The sequence below is a fragment of the Amaranthus tricolor genome, chromosome 17 (assembly GCF_026212465.1).
Source record: "Amaranthus tricolor cultivar Red isolate AtriRed21 chromosome 17, ASM2621246v1, whole genome shotgun sequence".
In the NCBI taxonomy this organism is placed as follows: Eukaryota; Viridiplantae; Streptophyta; class Magnoliopsida; order Caryophyllales; family Amaranthaceae; genus Amaranthus; species Amaranthus tricolor.
Window position 1 is genome coordinate 16460133 of NC_080063.1, and position 21880 is coordinate 16482012.

The 21880-nt window shown below is 34.5% G+C and overlaps 3 protein-coding genes across 5 annotated transcripts; 1 reads left to right on the forward strand and 2 right to left on the reverse strand.

Annotated features, from left to right (window-relative positions):
* Positions 1 to 393: 393 nt before the first annotated feature.
* Positions 394 to 5992, reverse strand: LOC130804266 (putative L-ascorbate peroxidase 6). Its single transcript, XM_057668650.1, has 10 exons — positions 5743 to 5992; positions 4077 to 4194; positions 3565 to 3692; positions 3148 to 3218; positions 2751 to 2793; positions 2551 to 2647; positions 2069 to 2152; positions 1765 to 1886; positions 1438 to 1504; positions 394 to 790 (listed from the first exon to the last, which is right to left on the reverse strand). The coding sequence occupies exons 1-10, from the start codon at positions 5972 to 5974 to the stop codon at positions 688 to 690; spliced, it is 1065 nt and encodes a 354-aa protein (XP_057524633.1). The 5' UTR covers positions 5975 to 5992; the 3' UTR covers positions 394 to 687.
* A 1998-nt stretch (positions 5993 to 7990) lies between these two features.
* On the reverse strand, positions 7991 to 11483 carry LOC130804345 (G-type lectin S-receptor-like serine/threonine-protein kinase SD2-5). Of its 2 annotated transcripts, XM_057668750.1 has the most exons (2): positions 11103 to 11483; positions 7992 to 10372 (listed from the first exon to the last, which is right to left on the reverse strand). In XM_057668750.1, exon 2 carries the CDS (start codon positions 10275 to 10277, stop codon positions 8220 to 8222), a length of 2058 nt encoding a protein of 685 aa, XP_057524733.1. In that variant the 5' UTR covers positions 10278 to 10372; positions 11103 to 11483; the 3' UTR covers positions 7992 to 8219. The 2 variants fall into 2 exon arrangements, with proteins under 2 accessions (XP_057524732.1, XP_057524733.1); XM_057668749.1 differs by lacking the exon at positions 11103 to 11483 and having other exon boundaries at positions 7991 to 11089.
* Positions 11484 to 16136: 4653 nt separating this feature from the next.
* Positions 16137 to 21031, forward strand: LOC130804293 (cellular nucleic acid-binding protein homolog). Of its 2 annotated transcripts, none has more exons than XM_057668682.1 (4): positions 16137 to 16355; positions 18307 to 18530; positions 19844 to 19936; positions 20024 to 21031. In XM_057668682.1, exons 2-4 carry the CDS (start codon positions 18388 to 18390, stop codon positions 20661 to 20663), a joined length of 876 nt encoding a protein of 291 aa, XP_057524665.1. In that variant the 5' UTR covers positions 16137 to 16355; positions 18307 to 18387; the 3' UTR covers positions 20664 to 21031. The 2 variants fall into 2 exon arrangements, with proteins under 2 accessions (XP_057524665.1, XP_057524664.1); XM_057668681.1 differs by having other exon boundaries at positions 16275 to 16355; positions 18238 to 18530.
* Positions 21032 to 21880: the final 849 nt, after the last annotated feature.

Here is a 21880-nt window from a genome sequence, read left to right on the forward strand (position 1 = left end):
ACACATTTTGCACCGACGGTGCTTTATATTGTACCAAAGAAAATATATTATTATAAGAAAATTCCATAACGTATTGAGATTACTTTAATGATTGTATAAAACTATATAAATGAAATGATTAAAAACATAAAATACTACTACCTTTTTGTTTGATTCATATCCATTTACCAAAATGATCTTCACTGCTTCTAATTTTTATCTATATATTTTTTTTCTTATTTCAGACGATTTTTTTATCTTATTCTCCAAACATCTTAATAATAAGAAATTCAAATAACAAATGAGTACTCCCTCGTCCTCAAGAAATTACTAATCTATTTTATAGTGTAACAATAAATTACAATTAAAAATAAAACAAAAAGCAAACCACTTGACGATAAATATTTTATCTAATAAAAGAGATAAAAGAAGAGATAATAAGATTTATATCCGTCATCGACTTCAGATACCATATCAAATGACTTAGATCACAAACTTTTTAAGTTTCCGTTCCAGATAAATCTAGCAATTCCACCAAAAAAGATAAGAGTATAAAAGATAAGAGTATAAAAGTGCTACAAATAATATGATTGATCTAACCATTCTATAATATGCTCAATTACTCTTCACTAACAGCAGTAAAAAGTGCAAAAATCCTTTTCATGATTTGATTCAACAACCATACTTGTTTCTCAAAGAAGCTGCAGTTCATATAGCTTTCCACCTTGCACCAGAATCGACTAACTTGATGTATACATTCTTAAAATCCTCAAAAAACAAATCTTGATCATTCGCGTAATTTCTAATCCATCTGCACTCAAAGCAACGTCGTTATCAAGCATCAGCACTTGGAAGATCGAGTTTTTCTGATGCATGCGTTTTACTTCGACTAAGGCCCGTCTAACTTACAATTATATGATCGAGTGCTACCCACTAATGCATTTACATGGTGTCGTTTTAGGCACTAATTCAGCTCCGGGATGATGGTGTTTCGGACTAGAATGTAATGTTAGAGTAACCATTATCAACTTCAGCTTTGGTTAAGTTGGTTTCTTAACATGGTATCAGAGGCCATGGTGACAAAAGGCCACAGGGTCGAATCTCAACCACCCTTCATTTAAAGTTGAATATTTACCATCAGGTATGTAGAGGGTTAGTGTTACATTCACATTTCTTGCCCAAAATCTCAACCACCATGGAATATTTAGCGTCTGGTATGAAGAGGGTCTGTGTTGCATTCCACACTTCTTGCCCAAAGGCTTTTGTGTGAGGGTGCGTGATAGAGTATATAACATATCGTGGTATCTCAATCATCAACTTATGCTTTTGGTTGAGTTGGTTCCTTGACATGTAATATACAAAGTTAAGCGGGGAACTCATGCACAGGTTCAAAACCACAATGAAGTATCAAAGAAAGTGGGGTTTATGATTTACGTCAGGAAAAAGGATGAAACAGACCTTAAGCATTCATCATCTTCGACTAATGCGCGGTCTGAAGGAAGCCCGATCATACTTGACATTCCAGCTGCAGTGAATGACAAAATGAATCAACAAACCAACTTCCGTTAATGTGTTATACATAACACAAGACGATATTGGTTGTGCCTGAAATGGACATATTTTGATATTTTCTTGTATGCTTAGTGATAAAACTATACGCGCCTTTAACTAACATCGGAAGGACAACAACAGCCTAAATTCTACTATTTCTCTTTAATATGTGGATTTGTCGATCAAGACGTATTACTAAGAATGGTTAATGTGGTGAGTAGTGAGCCAGCTGACCTGATGACATCCATGGTTTTTCGAGGAGTATTTTGTAGTATGAATTGTCAAATACAAATGGGCTGCCAAATCCTTTACTTCCCAGAGTATGAGCCCCTGATAGTGCGACGAGTTCTTGAGTCCTTGAAAGGTTTTACAAGGCACAAATTACAGAAAATAATAAAGGAAACATATGCAAACAATATGAAATTACATTAGCAACGGAGTTGATCAAACCGGAATGAAATGTAGCATACTAGCATCAAAGCTATGCTTTGTAGTTCGCTAAATAGGAAGCTTTAAAGAATTAAGCATACGCACTCACGAAAAGCCTTTTATTTGAAAACATTGCTTCAATCTCGGTGCATCCAGTGATTCCTCGGGTAGTCTACCTTCAGGATCAGGAGTCCTGTAAAATGAAACATAGTAAGGGAAAGACAGAATTTTGTCAACGCTTATGAGACGAAACGAACGGTGTTTGACTCAGTGTCACATGATTCGCTAATCTCCCTACGAATCACGAATCATAAAAAGCAAATTATGGTCGGTTATGGGTTATTTTCAACAATTTTAAGAGAATCCCAAATTTAAAAGGCGAATTAACTAGCGAATTACGTTACACTGGTCTGACTCAAACTGGATTTTGTCCCAACATAATGTACACCATTAGAAGATTCAAACCACATTCAAAACCCAAAGTCATCTATAAACCACAACAAAATGCAGCATAAACAAATATTAAAACTTAAATCTTATCATCGGGTTCACCGTTCACTCAAGCCAAAAGCATTAATCTTAGTATCTTACTGCGAATCAAGTCTCCCTAATCGAACAGGGATCTCTGGACCTCCGCAAATCGAGACTGCCTCGGCTCCAGCCACAGCAATCATGTCTGCCCATGACACTGGTAAACGGGAAACAAATTAACTTGCAACAACTAGCGACAAGGAAAAGAACATCAAATAAATGCTTATGAACTTTGGTTGAATATTCTAGTACCAGCTCACCTGATAGCATTTCGTCCAGCACGTCTTTGGCTTTCGAAATAACCTAAAACAGGCATTCAGTTATAATTTAGATGGATTGACACCATATCAAAAGCTGAACATCCATGAAATATGCCCACTGTCACATGATTCACTAATCTCCTTGCACATCGCGAATCTAAAAAGTAAAATGGTCGGTTTTGGGCTATTTTAGGGTCATTTTGAGTGAATTGCAAATCTAAAAAGCGAATTAACTGGCTAATTATGTTACATTGACTATGCCTAAAATTGACACGTGGCATAAGCACCAGCGTTTAACAACAGTAGCGCAGCAGCCAAGTTTTCACATAATATAAACTAGTGTCTATAAATGGATACGAAAAATGTGAAAGTTTTGAAAGACGGGAAAGGAGCATGCCTTCAAAGATTTTTTGAGCCCTTTATTCTCTGGCCTTTCAAGTTCATATGTAATAGAACCGTTCATACCGCCTACACATGAAATCAGGATATCAGAATCGGAAAAAACTCTTTTCAACTAGTTAACCATCATAAACACTAAATTTCTTCTGTATGATGATGGGTTCTATAGATAAGGCAGTCAGGTCATGCATAAATCTTTTGTGCATGTCTGTCATGTCAGTCGATTCGAATAATATTCCCTACTCAGTAATGTATTCACAAATTAGAAACAATTTTAACAGTTATTAATACATTCTGTGTGCCACGTCGTGTTTGTCGTATTGTCAGTCCTCTAGAATGTTCTACACTTTGGCGTAAAAAATATGGTAACCAAAAGACCAAGTTTGTATGAACACATTAAAGGTCCCTTGAATACCTGAATTCTCTCTGAGTTCAAAGGTTCCTGCATCATGAAACACAAGACGAAGTACACCAGCTGCCTTTCCTTTAGACAAAACCTTCCTTATCTCCTCCTTTATAAGTCGATAATCAGGAGTTCCGACCCTTCATGTATAGCATAAAAAGTTAACAGTAAGAGGTCAACAGATCCTGGTAAATTCAAATGATGGGTTACATTAAAGACGAAGTACTGGAACTAAGAAACTTCTAAGTCAAGCCATTATTTCTATGTTTAACCTTTTGAAAATTTCTACAAATAGATTCCGAAAAGTTTATGTAATTTGGAACTGAACCAATATCACTAAGGTCGGAAAATTTACACATGTGGGTAGGCTTAAGATTAACATATTATAACAAAAAGATTGTTTCTGGAACGATTGACAAAGATGTTTATAATTTTCAGTGTCATACAAGGTATTGCTGCAAAGTTGCAAACATCTCATTAAGCAAAACTGAAAGTCTGAAAACATCAGAACAAATTGTACTCACTCTTCTGCTTCAACAGTGAAACCTTTGACATATTGTTGCAAAGGAAAAAGAAAAGGTAAAGCAACCGAAAGGAAAACGAGTCCTCTTCTCCTACATGAATTGAATTTACCATGATTATCTGCGAGCAAAGCACAAGCTGAAGTCAGTCATTCACTCATTTCCGCAGCAAACAATAGTACAATTTTCCATTATCCCAATGACATTAACCAACTCCTACTGAGCCAAGGTTTGGAAGGTGAGATGTACATAACTGTACCGTTTAATAACAAAAAATCATGTAAACTTCACATAAATAAAAGAAAAAGTGTGCATCATTTGATGCCATATTACTATAACTCATTATAACCACTAGAATGTCATATACATCAGCATCATCATACCTAGTATATATCTCGTTCATAACAGCTATGATCAGGGTTAGGGGACGAATAGAAGGTGGCAAACCATACCCTTATATAGGAGGTTGTGGCCACCGGCGAGTGAGGCCTTCGGCTCAGAAGAAACCTGCAAAACACAAAACAAAAAAATGGCAAGGCAATGCAAGACAAGCATAATGACTAAAAGCAAACCACGAAAATATAAATAACAAACCTACATGCACAAACAACAAACATGGCAAAGAAGACTACATATGGTCTAGGACACGATACTAGTGTCTCCAACTAGTTTTATCGCTAGTCAAATCCTTAAAGAGGTGCAACTGACCAATGCCAATTTTAATTTGCTCCCTCTTAAGTTTTCTTAGCCTACCACGACTCTCTTTTCATCAATTGATTTGTTTTACACCCATCTCAACCCACAGGTATGTATGTGATCTTCCTTTGGACATGCCCAATCCATTTCAATTTCACGCATCTTTGAAGAAACGGGCGCAACCCCTAGCCTCTCTCTCAAAACTTGATTTCTAATCTTATCCATTATAGTGTGACCACACATCCATCTTAATATTTGCATATTTGCTACTTCCATCTTATGCTCATATGTTTCAAATTCTAAGCCTAAGGTAAAGGGTTCTCTCTATTGCTAAAATTTATGTAATACAAATTATTCTAGGATTGAATCTTATCTTCATCATTGCCTCTCCGCACACAAAAAACGCATTCACAAATTGTTGTGAGACACGGTCTCTCCGAAAGACGCATTTAATATATGGGCTAAATAGCCTAATTAATACAGCTTAAAAGAGGAAATAAGAATGTGGCTTCATGTTTTGAGGTCATATCTCTAAGAGACGGTCACTCGAGAGTAGCTAAAACACATTTACATCACCTTCCATCACAGTTCATTATTTTTTCTTTGTATAGCTAATGAAATGTCAACATATCGTCCATTTATACCTCATTTTACCAATTCTAGTCTCTTACTTAATGTTCAAATCGATTTCTCAATTTCAAATTGAATTGACATTTCTCAAAAAAATTGAAACTTACAAATTTTAACTCAATGAACTTCAACTTCTAAATTCAAAAAGGTTTGGGGTGAAATCTAATTCACACAACTATTGTCCTACAAATATGTAAATTTAAAATCCATATTACTCCCAAAAGAATTTATTTTACTGTGTTATTCAAGAATAATTTCTAAATCCATGTGTTGCATCATATTAAAAAGAATTTTTAAGGCACAAATCCTCACAAATTCATTATATCAGAATTTTGTTGATTACCTGAAGTGGGTGTAATTGCGGAGTTGGGAATGGTACATGGAGCAGCTTTGGCGCTAAATTTGACCGTCGTTGGACGAAATTTAGTGGGAATTTTTAAATTTTTGTGGGAAAATGATGAATTTGATGAAGAATAAGATGATATTCGGGTGGCAAAACAATGGCGTAATGTTGGCAATTCGGAGCCAATGGTCGTCATCTTCAGCCAACGGTTTTGGACAATAATCTCATCCATTTGGAACGGTTAATATCTTACTTTTTCGGCCTGTGCTCTATGAGAACAGTGTTAGACGACATCAAAACAAAAACGTCATAAGTTGAAATTTTTTATTATCAGGTTATTTAGTCCGAGTATGAGACATGTCTCATGATGAGATTGTTTCATATAAGAATTTGTGTACCTTTATATTAGCAACTTTTTATGTGAATTGGTAATTCGATATCTTATGCGACAGTCTCAACACAAAAATTCTATATTCTAACTAAACAATCAACACAAAAAATCTATATTCTAACTAAACAATTATATACATACTTATGTGAAGGTCGTTTCACTATGAAGATAAAAGTAGGTCAAAAGAAATAGAATCTTTTATTTAACTAGTATTTTGAAAAAAAAAATCAATAATATGTACACAAATTTAAAAGTCATTTATAAATTAGAGCTAATTGATGAGTTCAACAATCAATTAATCAATAGCTTTTAGTAAGAAGATGAAAGAGAGAAGGAAGAAGAGGAAAAAAAATTGGGGTTATGGTGAAAACATACACCAAATGAAAGAGGAAAGATGAAGAAAAATGGAAGAAGATTAAAGAAATGGGATAATGGTAAAAAAAAAATAGAAAAAAGAAAGATGAGTAAATATTAAATTGAACAGTTATAATTAATAAATAACTTAAAGTATATAAGATGGTCAAACTAAGAAACATATATAGGGGAAATGGTCAAATTGTATTGCTTTCTTCATGGATAATGGAAAGATAGGCTACTTTCTCCAAATCTTTAGACTAAACAAGGAGTTATTTCCCAACTAGAGTATCTTTTTGGATAAATAGTGCTCATGATTCATGAGTCATTGATCCTCTACCAGCTTGTCTTTTTAATTTCTTATTTTCAATAAAAAAATAATTAATTTTAATAACTCCCTAACTCGATTAAAAGTTTAGGTTGATTATTGTAACTTCTAATATGTTATACGTTATATGTTCTATCACTTTTCATTTAATTGAGAATTTTTTAAAGTAAAAGTGTGAATACAACCTAAGCTCTTCACGTAATAAAAACTGAAAAAATATACTAGTATTATATACTTTATTAGAATCCGTAAATGAAATATGTTCTTCTTTAGAGGTCATTGTTTCGTACAAATATAGTGAATTTTGCTTTGATTAACATGTTTTATTGACTAATTGGAGTGAGTTATTAGTAGTGCGCTAGTGGTTAGACTATTAATTGGCAACTAAACTTTCCATTTGATGATCATACTACATAAACTCTTTGTTAGTCAAACCAATTGCATTTTTTAATGGAAAATATTTCCCGTCTCAACGAATTAGTCCCATTTGATTTTAACTTGGAGATTAAAAAGTTAAATATATTAGTTTAAAATAGTAGAGTTTTTTAAAAAAATAAGAGAGATAATATAAAGAATAAAAATAACGAGATAATATCTAAAATAAATTAAGACAAGTTTATTCCAGCCAGTAATATAATAGTATTATTACTTTGGTATTATGTTAGAAAAGTCAGAACAAACGCACTTCTTTCTGGTTGCATGATTCATTTCTGGTAATATGGCAACACCAGGAAACAGTAGTTTGATTTAGTACTCCTTCTAGTTGGCATTTGTTGCATAAATTAGTGATTTTTGAATTCCAGGTACAAGGTTTGGTATCTTGGGATTATTAATTTTAAATACTAATTGACTGTCACACATTAAGGATCATATCCCAGCAAATGGGCACCAATAATAAGAACAAATTTTATTACTCAAATCTGGTTAAATGGCTCCCTCTTAAGCGGGGTTTAGTGGATCGGATTTACGCAACATTATTCTGGTTACTGATAACTAAAAGGTTGTTTTCGATTGAATTTTGATAACAAATATCATCTGCAACATCATATAAATAAAAAGTGTACATAATTTAATAAGTCATTTGTGCCTCCTAGGCTTCCACATAACTGGGATTTGAAGTCAGATCAAATATATGCAATTTTATCCTTATTAGTGACAAAATGATAATAGAACAGTAATTTATAAATTGACACTTGGTAGCAAATATACCTGCAATTTCACGTAAATAAGAAGTATATGATTTAATAAGCCATTTGTATTATAACAAGCTATTCTCTTATGTTTCAAACAAGATCATACAACAAAGTGTGACAAAATTTGGTTGCCCTGAGCTAAATATTTACAATAAGACACATAACAAGACAATCCTTTATAGACGTTTAGCTGCCCGTGTATATGCATTAGCTATCTTGGCCCTGAGAGCCGGACTGCAGACATATTAACATCGCTGTTCCATTCAGACGGTCCAGAGGAACTCCCGGTCCCTGTGCCTTGACTACCATCGCTGCTCGTTAACTTAAAGAAAGTAGAGAAAAGTCTAGCACCAGTCAACGAAGACGTAGGAGGCTCAGGAACAAAGCTGATCCCTTCAAGCATTTGGACAACTTTAGTCATAGGTGGCCTCATTGACATGTCTTCTTGAATGCACCACAATGCAACCTTAATCGCGGTTGTGACACTCTCGTCATTGAGGTTGTATTTTAGGCTCGAGTCAAGGATTTCGTTAAGCTTCCCTTCCTCCATCATCTTGAATGCATAAGCCGGGAAATGGGATTTTTCCGAGGAAAGTGATGGATCAAAGTTTTTCCTTCCGCCGATGATTTCAAGTAACACCATTCCATAACTGTAAACATCACTCTTCTCCGAGATGGCGTAGTTTGTTATCCACTCGGGAGCAAGATACCCACGAGTGCCACGAAGTGTGGTAAAAACATGGCTTTGCTCCCTCGTCATCAACTTGGCTAACCCAAAATCCGATACTTTTGCCTCGAAATGTTCATCCAAAAGCACATTTTCCGGCTTTATGTCACAATGGACTATTTTCACTTCACAATCCTCATGAAGATATGCTAGTCCTTTTGCAGTTCCTACCGCGATATTGAACCTCGTCGCCCAATCTAAAACACAACTATTGTCCTTATTTCGCTTGAAAATCCATTTGTCTAACGAACCATTAGCCATAAACTCGTAGGCTAAAAGCCGATGGCTCCCTTCCGTACAAAACCCCTTTAGTCTAACCAAATGAATGTGATGGATGCTACCTATGATACTAACTTCAGCTCGGAACTCTTTTTTCCCTTGACCAACCCCTTCAAGTTTTTTCACAGCGATCAATGTACCATCGGGAAGCTTCCCTTGGTAAACCGACCCAAATCCTCCTTGCCCAAGCTTCACCGAGAAATTGTTGGTTGCATCTTGAAGCGACTGGTAGCTAAACCTAACCGGCATCCCAGACAACGACTCGAGGAAATTATCTTCTTCGGAAGTTTCATGAAGAGATCCCAACACTTTTTTCGTCTTGTAATACCTGCATCCTCCATAAATCATACCAGCAACTAGCAATACAGTCAGAATGACTATAACAATGACAATAGACAAGTGTTTACGATTGCTATTCCCGTTCCCTTCTCCAACACCTTCGATCATCGAAACTTTAATGAAAACAGTGTACTTGGACTTGGGATCGGAAATGAAACTTCCTATCCTATCGAAAACAAAGCAGTTGCGTGAGGTGTTGTCATAGAACAAACCATGGCATGAGCAATTTCTACTACAAGAGTCCTTACAGCCTGCCAAATCAGTTTTCGTGGAAGGCGGAGCAAACCCAAGAGCAAAATAGTTAAGCCCATCACCAGGACTGACTAACCGAACATCATCACTTGTATTCCTACATAGATCATAAAAACCAGATTTACAAGACTGTGGAGCTAGTCCAGGAGGACACGGGCACTGGCTATAAAAATCAGTATTCGAACATACACCATACGAGTCATCACAAGGCTCGGGTGTTCCACAAGGATCACTCGGTATTTTCATCAGATCAGCAAACCTAGATGGTATACTATCAAAGACCAAAAACCCATCATATCCCAGGACAGCAATAGGAGTGGAATTCTTGGGATTAGTATTAGATGGAAACAATAACTGTGATATCAATGCCTTGTTCTTATCATAAAACTTCCATGCATTCGACTCGATTCGTGCTAAACTAATCAACCCATCATTATTTATAATCTTCCTTGAATCCCCTTTTAAAGACCAATAAGTTAGGGGTGTCTTATACCCAGAAGAAAGAATAACACCACCAGACTTAATCTCAAGTTTATAGGTTAAATTACCCTTATTAGGATTCGGATTACTCGAAAGCACCATACCTTCTAAGAAATCCTGATTCAAAATAAGAGTATCTGTAGGATGCTTAAAACTCTCCCAAACAATGGTTTTATTATCAGTCCCAAACATGACTAAGTTACCAGAATCCTGCAATTCGACTACAGAAACCAGTTTTCCACCAGTATCCGCCTCCCATACCGCTTTCCCATCGCTTCGGAGGGACACTTTACCATCAGTATCAAAAAGAAAAGGGTCAGAATTTTTAACAGGGGTGGCTCTATTAGCAGTCCATATAACTGTGGAGCTAGGTTGGTGCATGATGACTAACATGAACAAGGTAACATCATTAGAAGTTGTGTTGAACCCTAATGCAAAATTAGTGTCATTTGATAGGAGAAAATACCCATTGTTATCAATAAAACTCATTTGAGAAGCTTGAAATCCTATAGATATAGTGCTAGTTTGTTGAATACTAGCAATGGAGGAATGAGAAAATGCAAGGAAGAGCACAAAATAAAGCCAATGTGATTGAAGAAAACCCCAATTACCCATTACTTAAAAGATTGAAATATTGCACAAAAATCAAGATTTTGGACAAAAATACTATTAAAAAAAAATTTTAAAAAAAAAAAAAAAAAAAAAACCCAATACACAATTTTGTAAGCAAACTTGATGTAGCTTAAAATGGAGGAAATTTCATAATCGTGCAAAACAGCAAAATTAAGCTAAACTGTAATGACCCATAAAGTTTAAGTCTTTAGTAAAGAAAAATGAGATCATGCAAAAAATATAACAATACTACCATTATTTTGGATCAAGAAAAATAAACCCATTAAATGACTAGAATTGAATTTTTAATGGGTAGGCAAAACAGAAAATAAATTAGCCCCACAAAGTTGAAAGTTCAAAACTTTCTTTGTTTTTATATTAAGTTTAATGGAAAAGATTATGTACCTCAATATCCATAGCTAGTAAATGCAAGAGCAAGAAGGGGGAAAAAGAGCAAAGACAAGTAGTTTTCAGAAATACACGTACAGTTTTCTCTTCCAACTTGGCCTTAGTTTCTGGATCATAATTCCTAAGAGAAAATAAGACAAGTGGGATTTGCTCACATGGGTATTGGGTACCTTTCTTTTTTATTTATTGCAATTGAATTGTTTTAATCTATGGTACAATACTCCCTTAATCCCCTGTTTGTTTTGTTTCTAGAAGGAAGGATTTGAAGTGGGTATTATTGATGTTAAAGAGGTTGACAACTACAAAATATGGATAGGATGATAGAAGTATTTGGGTATTATTGATGAGAAGTATTGTTGGTGTAATAACAGAGCAAGTAAAGGTGTAAGACCACTGAAATTGAGGTTAATGCACATTATGGGGCTACAAACATATAGATCATATGTCCCAATAGTAATGCATCGAAATGCATTTTAGGAAGAAAATGAGATATTAGAGTTAGACAAACATGACCATCAAGGTAGCTAAAAGATATTTCAACTAAAATTACACTAATTTTTCATTCTCCTCACCACCGTTTATTACGACCTATCCAACGGGCCGTTAGAGTAAAAGTGTGATGTTGATGCATTGTAAATACTAAAAATATCTAACACAAATTGTTGTGAGAGACGGCTTCTCGTAGAGACGCATTATATATATGAGTTAAATAGCCCAATTATTACAACTTAAAGAGCAAATAAGAATGTGGGCTTTCTTTAAGAGACAGTCTCTCACAAGAGTAGCTAAAATATCTAAGTATTTGATATTAACGGTCCGTTTGATTAACAATACTAATTGATGGTAATGGAAATGATTTGTAGTGTAAATTTTCATAATATGTATCATGTTATTCTCATGGTAATGTAAGTTTGATCATAAAAAAGTTTTTTTTTTCACAATTTTGCATTACCATCTAATACCGTATGTTCAAATGGTAATGCATTTAATGACTTTTGTGAAGAAAATGAAATTGTTGAAGGAGAATAAGTATGACCATTAAATTTGTCAATAAATATTCCTATTAAAATTACACTTACTTTTTCATTACCATTTTCACCATTTATTACCGATTATTAAACGGACCGTTAGTGTTTTATTTTATATATATATATATATATATATATATATATATATATATATATATATATATATATATATAGATATAGATATTATAGAATGGAATAGATTAGTTTTGGAGATGGGTAAGCAAAAAGTTTCAACAAGATTTGATGAGGGTAGATGGATGGGATTTAAATGTAAAGTAGGAAAAGAAATTAAAGAATTAAAAATTGAATGAAAGAAAGAAGAAAGGTGGGTGATTATTTAATGAGGAAGTTGGACGAATGTGATGACAAACTTAAGTCAAAATTTATTACAACCAACAAGTGGTTTTATTTACGTACAAGTATCATAATCAATATCAGATACAAGTATAATTTTCTTTCAAAGTTTTGAATTCTAGAGCACTAGTCAGCCGTAGGCGAATTCAATATATTAGTATGAAATGAGTTAAATATTAATTTTTATATGTATAGACATAGTAAACCATTTTGATTGCTATTTTTCATGTTATATGTTGCACAAATCATTTTAATATGATTGATCAATAATCCGCACGAAAAAAACTTAGTTGACCCTATGAGTAAACTACCTACTACAATACTACTAATAGGCCCATTATTATTATTATATTTCAGTATATCCTGCTCATATAAACTATGATTAGGGTTTGGAGAGAGAAGTGTTGTCATTTAAAGCGTATGATGGTTATCAAAAATAATAAATTAATTAAATCAAATAAATTAATTAAATTAATAATTAATTAGCAATATCACAAGATTGCAAAAGTTTCTGTTTTGGTATCAGCACAGGTCGCGGCTCGCGACTTTTGCGCTGGTTTTTGCAATGTTCGTTTTATTCAATTTTGTTAGTTATGCAATAACTACATACGGTTAATATGGTTATATTAACTGAATAATTGGGATGAATTGATTTTAATATCGACATTGATTCGTGAATCGATGTTGCGGTTCATGAAGTAACATATTACTTCATGAATGGTTGTATGCTTTTCTATAAAAAGGCATATGTAAGTTATTTATTACATGAGATGTACACGGAATATACATATGATTTCTGTATTTCTTATTCTCTCTTGCACTTTACATAGAGAATTTGCAATCCTCGATTGTAAATTTTCATTTTCTTCTTTCACTTAAGTTTTCTCATGTCGTTCTAATTTCCTTGTACTAGGAATTTAATGTAATTCTTTGTATCTCAGAACATATTTCCAGTTTATATTTCCAAGTACCGTAGTAGGGAGGAAATGACATTTTAGGAAAGAGCATCTCGCTTATAATTAATATCAAGTTCACATACAAAATCTTCTTGTTACAAGGTTCGATATATGGTGTTCCGATGATGAAGTTCACATTTGGTGTATGTTAAGCAAATGTTTGAACTTGTCATATGTTTTTGTAACCTACTAAGTTTATGTAACTTTATTTTATATGTTTGATTAATAAAATAAAGTCAAATTTACAATAAGATTAAAGACGGTAACTCATACTCATAAAGAAGAGTACGGTCAAAAATTTCTCAACTCAATTTAACTACATCTTAATATCTATTAGTAGTAAGTAGATTATCCGATAGATAGACGTAACTAAGCTTAATCCGCACTATCGTCTAGGTAGGCTATTCAATTTTGGGGTTTTAGTTTACTTTTTATCTCTTGGATTTTGGAAGAGCCAAGCCAAAGATTTTGACTTTTGTATAATGTTTTACTTCAATATGGTAGGCAGTAACATCAATTTCCACTGTTTGTAGAGGAGTAGCAAGTTGTTCCAACATTACTGCTGTGCTGTGCCACAATGTGAAGCATGTTTTTTATAATGACATGTTAGGAACTTAGGATGAGCGAGCCGAAAGACATGTGAGAGTTGAATTAAAATTTTTATCTTACTAACAGAAAATGGTAGTTATTTCAATCAAGATAAAATCCTTTTTTTTTTATTTAAATCTACTTTTAAATTGAATTTATGCTAAATAATAAATATACGTATTAACATTTTGACTGCTTAAAAATTTTTTGAAAAGGACAAATTTAATATCAAACCTTAAAAAAAATAAAGTTTAATTTTTATCTGTCGTGAAATGACTTCCAGACTCTTAAGAACAAATAAAAGTAGTCTTTGTTAGCATTCTTAGACGCAAATCCATCACATTAAGCCTTAAGGTATAGAAATAATGTAATACATATATTTTCTAAAACTTGGCCTTCTTCATACTATATAAAATCAGAATTTTATGTGTAAGACGTTTTTTACCATGAGACGGTATTACCGTGAGACGATCTTTATATGGGGATTAAATAGCTTGATTAACACAATTATTAGTATATGGGTTCCTTGTTTTGGAGTCGTTTTACCGAAAGACGGTCTCTCACAAGAGTGACTCAAGCTAATTCAATTTCATAGTTTGGTTCCTTTTAAGGAATATAATTCAATGTGTTTAAGTAAAAATTTAGTTTGATATCGATTGCATAAAATAAAAATAAAATAAATTTTTTTGATTTTATGGTATATCAAAACAAAAATCAAATTTGTTGTCACATGTCCAAAATAACTACTCATATAAGTAACAATAAATGGATTCAAACCCTAGCTAGAAATGACCCAGAGTTGTTTTTTTAGTGTTAATCTACACGAATTGTTGTCTAAGACGGTCTTATTAAAAGACGCTTTTTATATATAATATAGGTTGAATAGTCCTTCTAATGCATATTACATCAATAGAAGGTCTTGGGAGTGACCGTCTCATATTGAAATCAATAGCCCAATCGAACAAATTATACTTTTTAAACATAATATGCAATTAGTAATTGATCAATTTAAGTACATAATTGATTTCTTTTATAAGTTATAACTGATTATTCAATTGATCACTTTATATATTATTATCCACTTTAAGGTCTAAATTGATCACTTTAATGTCAAAATTGATAACTTTAAAATAATTGATTCATTTAAAGTTATAAACTTGTAAGTAAAAATTGATCATTTTAATGTTAAAATTGATCAATTTTAGGTCAAAATTAAAGTTGTTTATTTTAATTAATCTATTTAAGGTTTACTTTAAGTTGAGATTAATAATTTTAACGTCAAAATTGAATTGTTATTTTTTACATAATCGAATGTGAGAGTTTAGGAGTTCAGGGAGAAGTTAGGGGTTGCACCTCTCTCCGCAAAGATGCGGGAGAACAAGTTGAGATGGTTTGAGCATGTGCAGAGAAAGACCCATGATGCCCTAGTAAGAAGGATCGAATGAATAACAGTGGAGGGCAAGAGAAGTCAAGGAAGACCTAGAAAAACGTGGGAGGAACAGATTAAAAGTGACCTGTATGAACTTTACCTCTCCAACGACCTAACCAGGGATAGGGGCAGTTGGCGGCGCCTTATCCACGTCTTAGATTACTAAACCCGTACCTTGTACCCATCGTTTGTTATCGTTCATTGCCTTTAGTTATCGCTCTTTACCTTCTTCTTTACTTTTATCTTTATTTTTAGTTATTTGTACGTAATCTATTTATTCTATTTGTAAGTTGCAGGTTTCTCTCTCTTTCAAGACCTTTATCGAGCCGAGGGACTCTTTGACCACACTCTCCTCTATGGGTATGAGTTGTCGTCTTTCTTCCCTCCCCAAACCCTGACCATAGTTTTCTATGAGCAAGATACACTGGGTATAATGATGATGATATTCTTATGTGAGAGTTATGAGACGCTCTTTATACATGGGCTGAATAGCCCAATTAATACAATTATTAACATATGAACTCCATGTTTTAAGATTATCTTTCTACAAACAATCTCTCACAAAAGTATTTTCCTATTTTAAAATTTTAAATTTTAACCTACATTTATTTTAAAATTTTTGATTTTTATGTCGGCTCAATTGTACCGCCTCAATCTCTCCCAAGTTTTTGCGTTACACGAATTCATGGGTCAAGCATCTCTACCCCAAGTCCTAAGATAAGCCAGCTAACCAACTCACGGCCCAAACTCTGAGCCCAATTCAACCATAAGTCAGATAAATTTCTGTCCTTGTTTCTAATTCTTTCCTTGCCCAAAATTTTCGATCGAAATCAGTTTCCGCCATAGCTACCAAGTTCGTTCTCTAATTTACTCTAGTCTCTAGCTTTACTGATTGGTGCGTTTTCTCTCTTCGTATTTCTCTTATTTCCTCGCTTTATTTTGTAATTGTGTGAACTATATTTGATTTTTTTGTCTTTATTTGTGTTTCAATTTTTCCAGATCTGTCATTTTTTTCATTTTAGGGTTTTTATTTTTTGTAGATTTGGGCGTTTTTTGTGTAGTTTTTGTTTGTCTTTGATGATATTATGACATTTTCGTTGTTAAAATTAGAGTTTCGGAGGAAACTTGACAGTTAATTGAGGAGCGTGCTGATGATTATATACGATTCTATTTTTTGTTGAAATGCATCTGTTGATCATTATTATTTGTATATAATGATTTGCGGCCGATTTATGAAATGAGATTCTATGAAGTCTGGGTTAAAACTATATATTAACTTAAATTGCTGATGATAAACATAAATGCTAAACCGTTAAAATCAAGCTTCTCATAGCGTAAGCGTTTTTACAGTTTAAATGTGCAGTATTTTTCCTGAAACACATCTGTCAATCACTATTGGTGAGATATAACTATTTTGTGGCTGATTTATTATATAAGATTCTAGGAGTCTGGCTTGGTTGATGTCTGATGATTTGGAACATAAATAGCAAACCTCTAAACTCTAGATTGTAATAGGACGGGCAAGGAGCAAGTATGGGAAAGTAAATGGTGTAAAGGTAGGAACAATACAACATAACAAGCTAGCTTATTTGCTTCTTGAATTCTAGTTCTCTCAAATTAGCCCAAAAAAGACCAAAAACCATCATAATTTTCCGTTTCTTTTCAATTTGCGATTTATGAGAAAATTAGCATCATATGGCATAGGGTAGGAAAAGATTATTCCTTACCTCTTAAAAGTTTGGTTCCTTATGGACTATGGTACATGTGTTTGTATTTTTTGACAACATTTGAGTAGTTATGGTAGTTGCCTTTTTTGATTATTTTAATTTCAATGGATGTGTGTACTTTCTTATGGGTGGGAACATCATATAATGGTTGTTGAATTTTGCCCTCATAGATTGTAGGTTGGATTTTTTGAATAAATATGGTGGCTCTAAGTTTATGTGTGATGGTGATGATTGTTTATCCCACTAGGAACCTGGAATCTAATCCAAAGAGCATAAATACTTTTTTCGTTTGGATGTCTGCTTAAAAAATAATTTAGATTTTTAAATCAAATGTTTGTGGCTTAAGTTCCTAATTCTTGTGTGAGTTTTATTTGATTTTGATATTTGTGACATTTTTTTAACACATACTTGGTAAATCTTTTTTAAAAATAGTTGAACTTTGTCCTTGTATTGGTTCATGTGACCTTTATCTAGTATTGAGGACCCTTTGAGGTGGTCAAGATCCAAGTGATTATTAATACTTTGCTTATTAAAGGATTCTGCCTTTTCTATGTTGTAATTTGTATGCACTTTGTATTTTTTCATCATTGACCATCTATCAAGCTGATAGACCATGGTATTGTATTGAGTTATGATGCTTGAAGCTTTTGTACGGTCGATAAATGGCTTGGTCATTCTCCCTAGTCGAGAGGGGTTTTTATCTTCTTGATAGCAATTTTGTGTGTGAAATTGCTTATTAAGGCCTTTAGTTGTGGCAATGTTGCTCTTCGTTAGTGTGCTTTGTGGAGATGTTTTCATGCCGCTGTTTTTCCGATACCTCACAGCCTTCTGCAGATTTGATGAGTTGAATGACTTAGTCCTGTATTTAATACTGGATGGAAGATGGTAAATCTAATTGAGGTACTGGGAGTTGCTGGCTCCTGAGCTTAGTAGTTTCTACTATGGTGTTTGAATTTAATGGGATCTGTTGTGGGGGCTTTTGTTTTAAATAATAAGGTGTGGTGTGGATTGTTGAACTTTGTGTGTGCTGTTGTTGGTTTTGTTGGATAGGGACTTGAATGTGGCATTGAAATTTGGTAATAGACAAACAGTAGAATTGATGGGGATTGGTTTTGGCAGGGGGAGCGTCAGGTGCATGTTGGAGGTGAGTTTTGACATTTGAAGATCGGTGTTTAGAAACGGAAAAAGGAGTTGTTGAAGATGAGTTCACGCAGCAGGAGCAGAAGCCGTAGCCGTAGCCGTAGCAGAAGCAGGAGCAGGAGTCCACAAGATCGTAGAATGCGATCTCAGCGCAATTCTTTTCGTGATGCTCCATATAGGAGAGATGCTCGTCGGGGTTTCAGGTGGTTGATATTTTGCAATGTTCTAGTACTGCATGCTGGGTTGTTTTCCTTTATAAGATGGAAAGATTTGTGAAAGTGACATGGTAAAGATGAATGAATTTGGGGGAAGGGAAAGAACAAAAATGGAAGTGATTTTGGTTGCTTAATGAGATGACTATGAACTGAATAGACCTCCAAAATCATTCACCTAATTGTTATGCTTCCAAATTGAACGGATTTTCCTTAATATCCAAGTTGCTTGAGTTCTTATTTTTTAAAACTTTTTTTGACTATTTTAGATGCATCCGAAGACTTGTAGTTCTTTGGTTTAGGATAATGGACTATAAGTAAATGACTCGTAAAATCAAGTGTAGTTAATTAATGTGAAGTTGTAGAGGGCTTTTGCTATAATGAGCCACCCTCCCTCTTTGTTTTTCCTAGGGCAAACTTCCATTCATTTGACTTCCCAAATCTTGCACAAGTGGATGCATAGGTGGGAGTCACGTAATTGTATCAGGGTAAATTTTTTTTTTTTTTGTTTGGTGGGTCAGTGGGTGTGGCCATTGGTATGAGAAGCTTTTCAAATATTGTTTCAGCAGGATTACCGAATTGTGGCTTTCACTTGAAAGTATATAGTTTTTTGTACGGATTAGTTCTGTGGAACACGAGAGCTTTTTCTTTGTAGCCACTGCCCACTGGTATATGTCTATGGAACTTGTTGATATTTTGACTTCTTCATTGGTGCATTTTTTTTATTGCTACCTGTTTCAGGATTTTCTAAGCATTAGTTATGTTTGTAGAGAGTTTCTGTTTTGCATTCTTTTTATTATGGCTATGTCTTAGTTGAATGAGCTGTAGAATTCCTATTTCACTAATCAATTTGAGTACATATTGGGTTTCTTTAGTAAATTATCTTAGACATTATATTTTATGTTATTTTTTGTTAGCACAAATCCAAAGTGGATTCTAAAGTTCTCAAGGAAGATCCCTTGAGTGTTAGCTAATGCGTTCTATGCTCTGATGGGATGTGTCAGGTCCAGAGCTTCAAAGGTTTCAAGGGAGAATGCTTGAGTGTTAGAATATTGATTCAGGGATGGTTTTTTTGGTGAAAATAAAGTTGATTTGATTTGACTCTCAAAAGTTAGGATAATGAATTAAATGTCGCAATGATATTTTTCTGATGTTCATTGTCAAGCAGTTGCACTGGAATCTGAATCTGTCTGATTGGCTGTTAAACCTGAAGTATCTTAAATTTGCATTGATCATTTTCTTTGAGAAATCACAAACCATAGACTATAGAGTGTGTTTCTTACTTCTGTTGAATGTTTTTGCAGCCAAAACAATCTCTGTAACAACTGCAAGCAGCCTGGCCACTTTGCTAGAGAGTGCACTAATGTTGCTGTTTGCAACAACTGCGGGCTTCCTGGGTAATTTATTGCTTTATCCTCCTGATTTTACTTTTTTACTCCAAAAATTTCAACAAAATAATGATATTTAGTACTATATAAATGCAGGCATATTGCAGCTGAGTGCACCACAAAATCTTTATGCTGGAACTGTCGGGAACCTGGACATATGGCCAGCAACTGCTCAAATGAAGGTATCTGCCATGCATGCGGCAAAGCTGGTCACCGTGCTAGAGAATGCCCCAACCCTGAACTTCCTCCTGGGGACTTGAGACTCTGCAACAATTGCTTCAAGCAGGGACATATGGCAGCTGAATGCACAAACGACAAGGCATGCAAAAATTGTCGGAAGACTGGACATCTTGCTCGTGAATGCACTGATGAGCCTGTTTGTAACTTGTGCAATGTTGCAGGCCACGTTGCCAGGTCATGCCCAAAGGCTGACATTCTCGGAGATCGGGGCAGTGGCGTTGGTGGAGGAGGTGGTCGTTTTGGTGGTTTTGGGGGTGGTGGAGGAGGAAGTCGTTACGGTGGTTTTGGTGGTGGTGGGGGTGGAGGATATCCAATGGGCGGTGGTGGTGGCTATCGTGATATTATTTGCCGGAGCTGTGGCCAGATGGGACATATGAGCAGAGATTGCATGGGTGGTCCTACTATGGTTATCTGTCACACCTGCGGTGGTCGAGGACATATGTCTTACGAATGCCCTTCAGGAAGAATCATGGATCGCATGCCAAGAAGGTACTGAAATCCTTGTGAAAGACAGTTTTTCAGGAACTCAGGGAGCAGTTCTTGAACAGAGAGTTTGTATCTTTTGCTATTTGTATGTCATTAAAGTTTTTGTTTTGTTTTCAGACTCCATGTTGAGATACTCCAGAATGATGCATTGCGTGACTTGTCTAGTTTTTGTATTTCATGTTGAGAAACTCCAGAATGATATGTTATATGGTTGGATTTAGATTTATTTTAGTTTTGTATTTGAAACTGTTTTTGATGCAAACTAAAGAAAACGCAGATCTTGTTTTAGTATAGTTTGAGGAGACGTGGGCTATGTTCTTATATATGAATAAATCAAGTTTTATTGATCTGGCTTCAGAAGTTGGTTCTTATTTAAAATTTTGTTCAGACTTTAGTCATGTTGAGCCGTATATCTTCATTCTCATTGTTGTCTCTCTAGAACTATAGAGGCTAGCGTCTCATCTAAAGACTCGAGAAGGGAAGTTTCTTAGTCTCCTAGCCACCTATTAACCTTGGAGCAAGATGAAGGATCGGAAAATCAATACATTTTCTTCTATCATAAGTTTTATCAAAAGGTTTACGAAAGATACGTTTCTTTTAAGCTAGGCCTCAATTCACCAATGTCTTGAGGTTAAGGATTGGAAATTAGATTTATTTTGAAGACATAAAATTCCGGCATTGACACACCACCATTTTAGAAACCGACCTTCAAAATGATTAAAGTCTAAGTTGATAGTGTAAAGATTTGAAAGCAACTTTCTCGAATTTGTTGTTTGATAGAACCAAAACAATAAATAGTATATTGGTTTAGTCTCCCAAGTCATGTGCATCTTTCAATCACATTTCAGCACATGGTTCAATACAAGCTGACCTTGAAGACATGTATGTAGATGAGAACCATCATGAGCATCACAATCAAGAACATAAACAACACAAGCAAGGACCGAGAACACATTCCAGCAAATAGCACCATAGAACAGCAAACAACAATAGAGAACAGAAACAGAGCAAATAGACAGCCCTTGAAAACCTTCGACCAGGTGACCTTGCAAGGACTGTCCAGAGCTAACCCTTGTATCTTGGAAGACGTGGAAGATAGAAATGGAATCTCACTACATGGTCCTTTCTATCAAGACCCTAAACTCCTCCTAACAATCACAGGAAGACACCAAGAAAAGAGGTTGAAGGTCACACAGTTGCAAGATGAACTGTCAGAATTCTGCACCT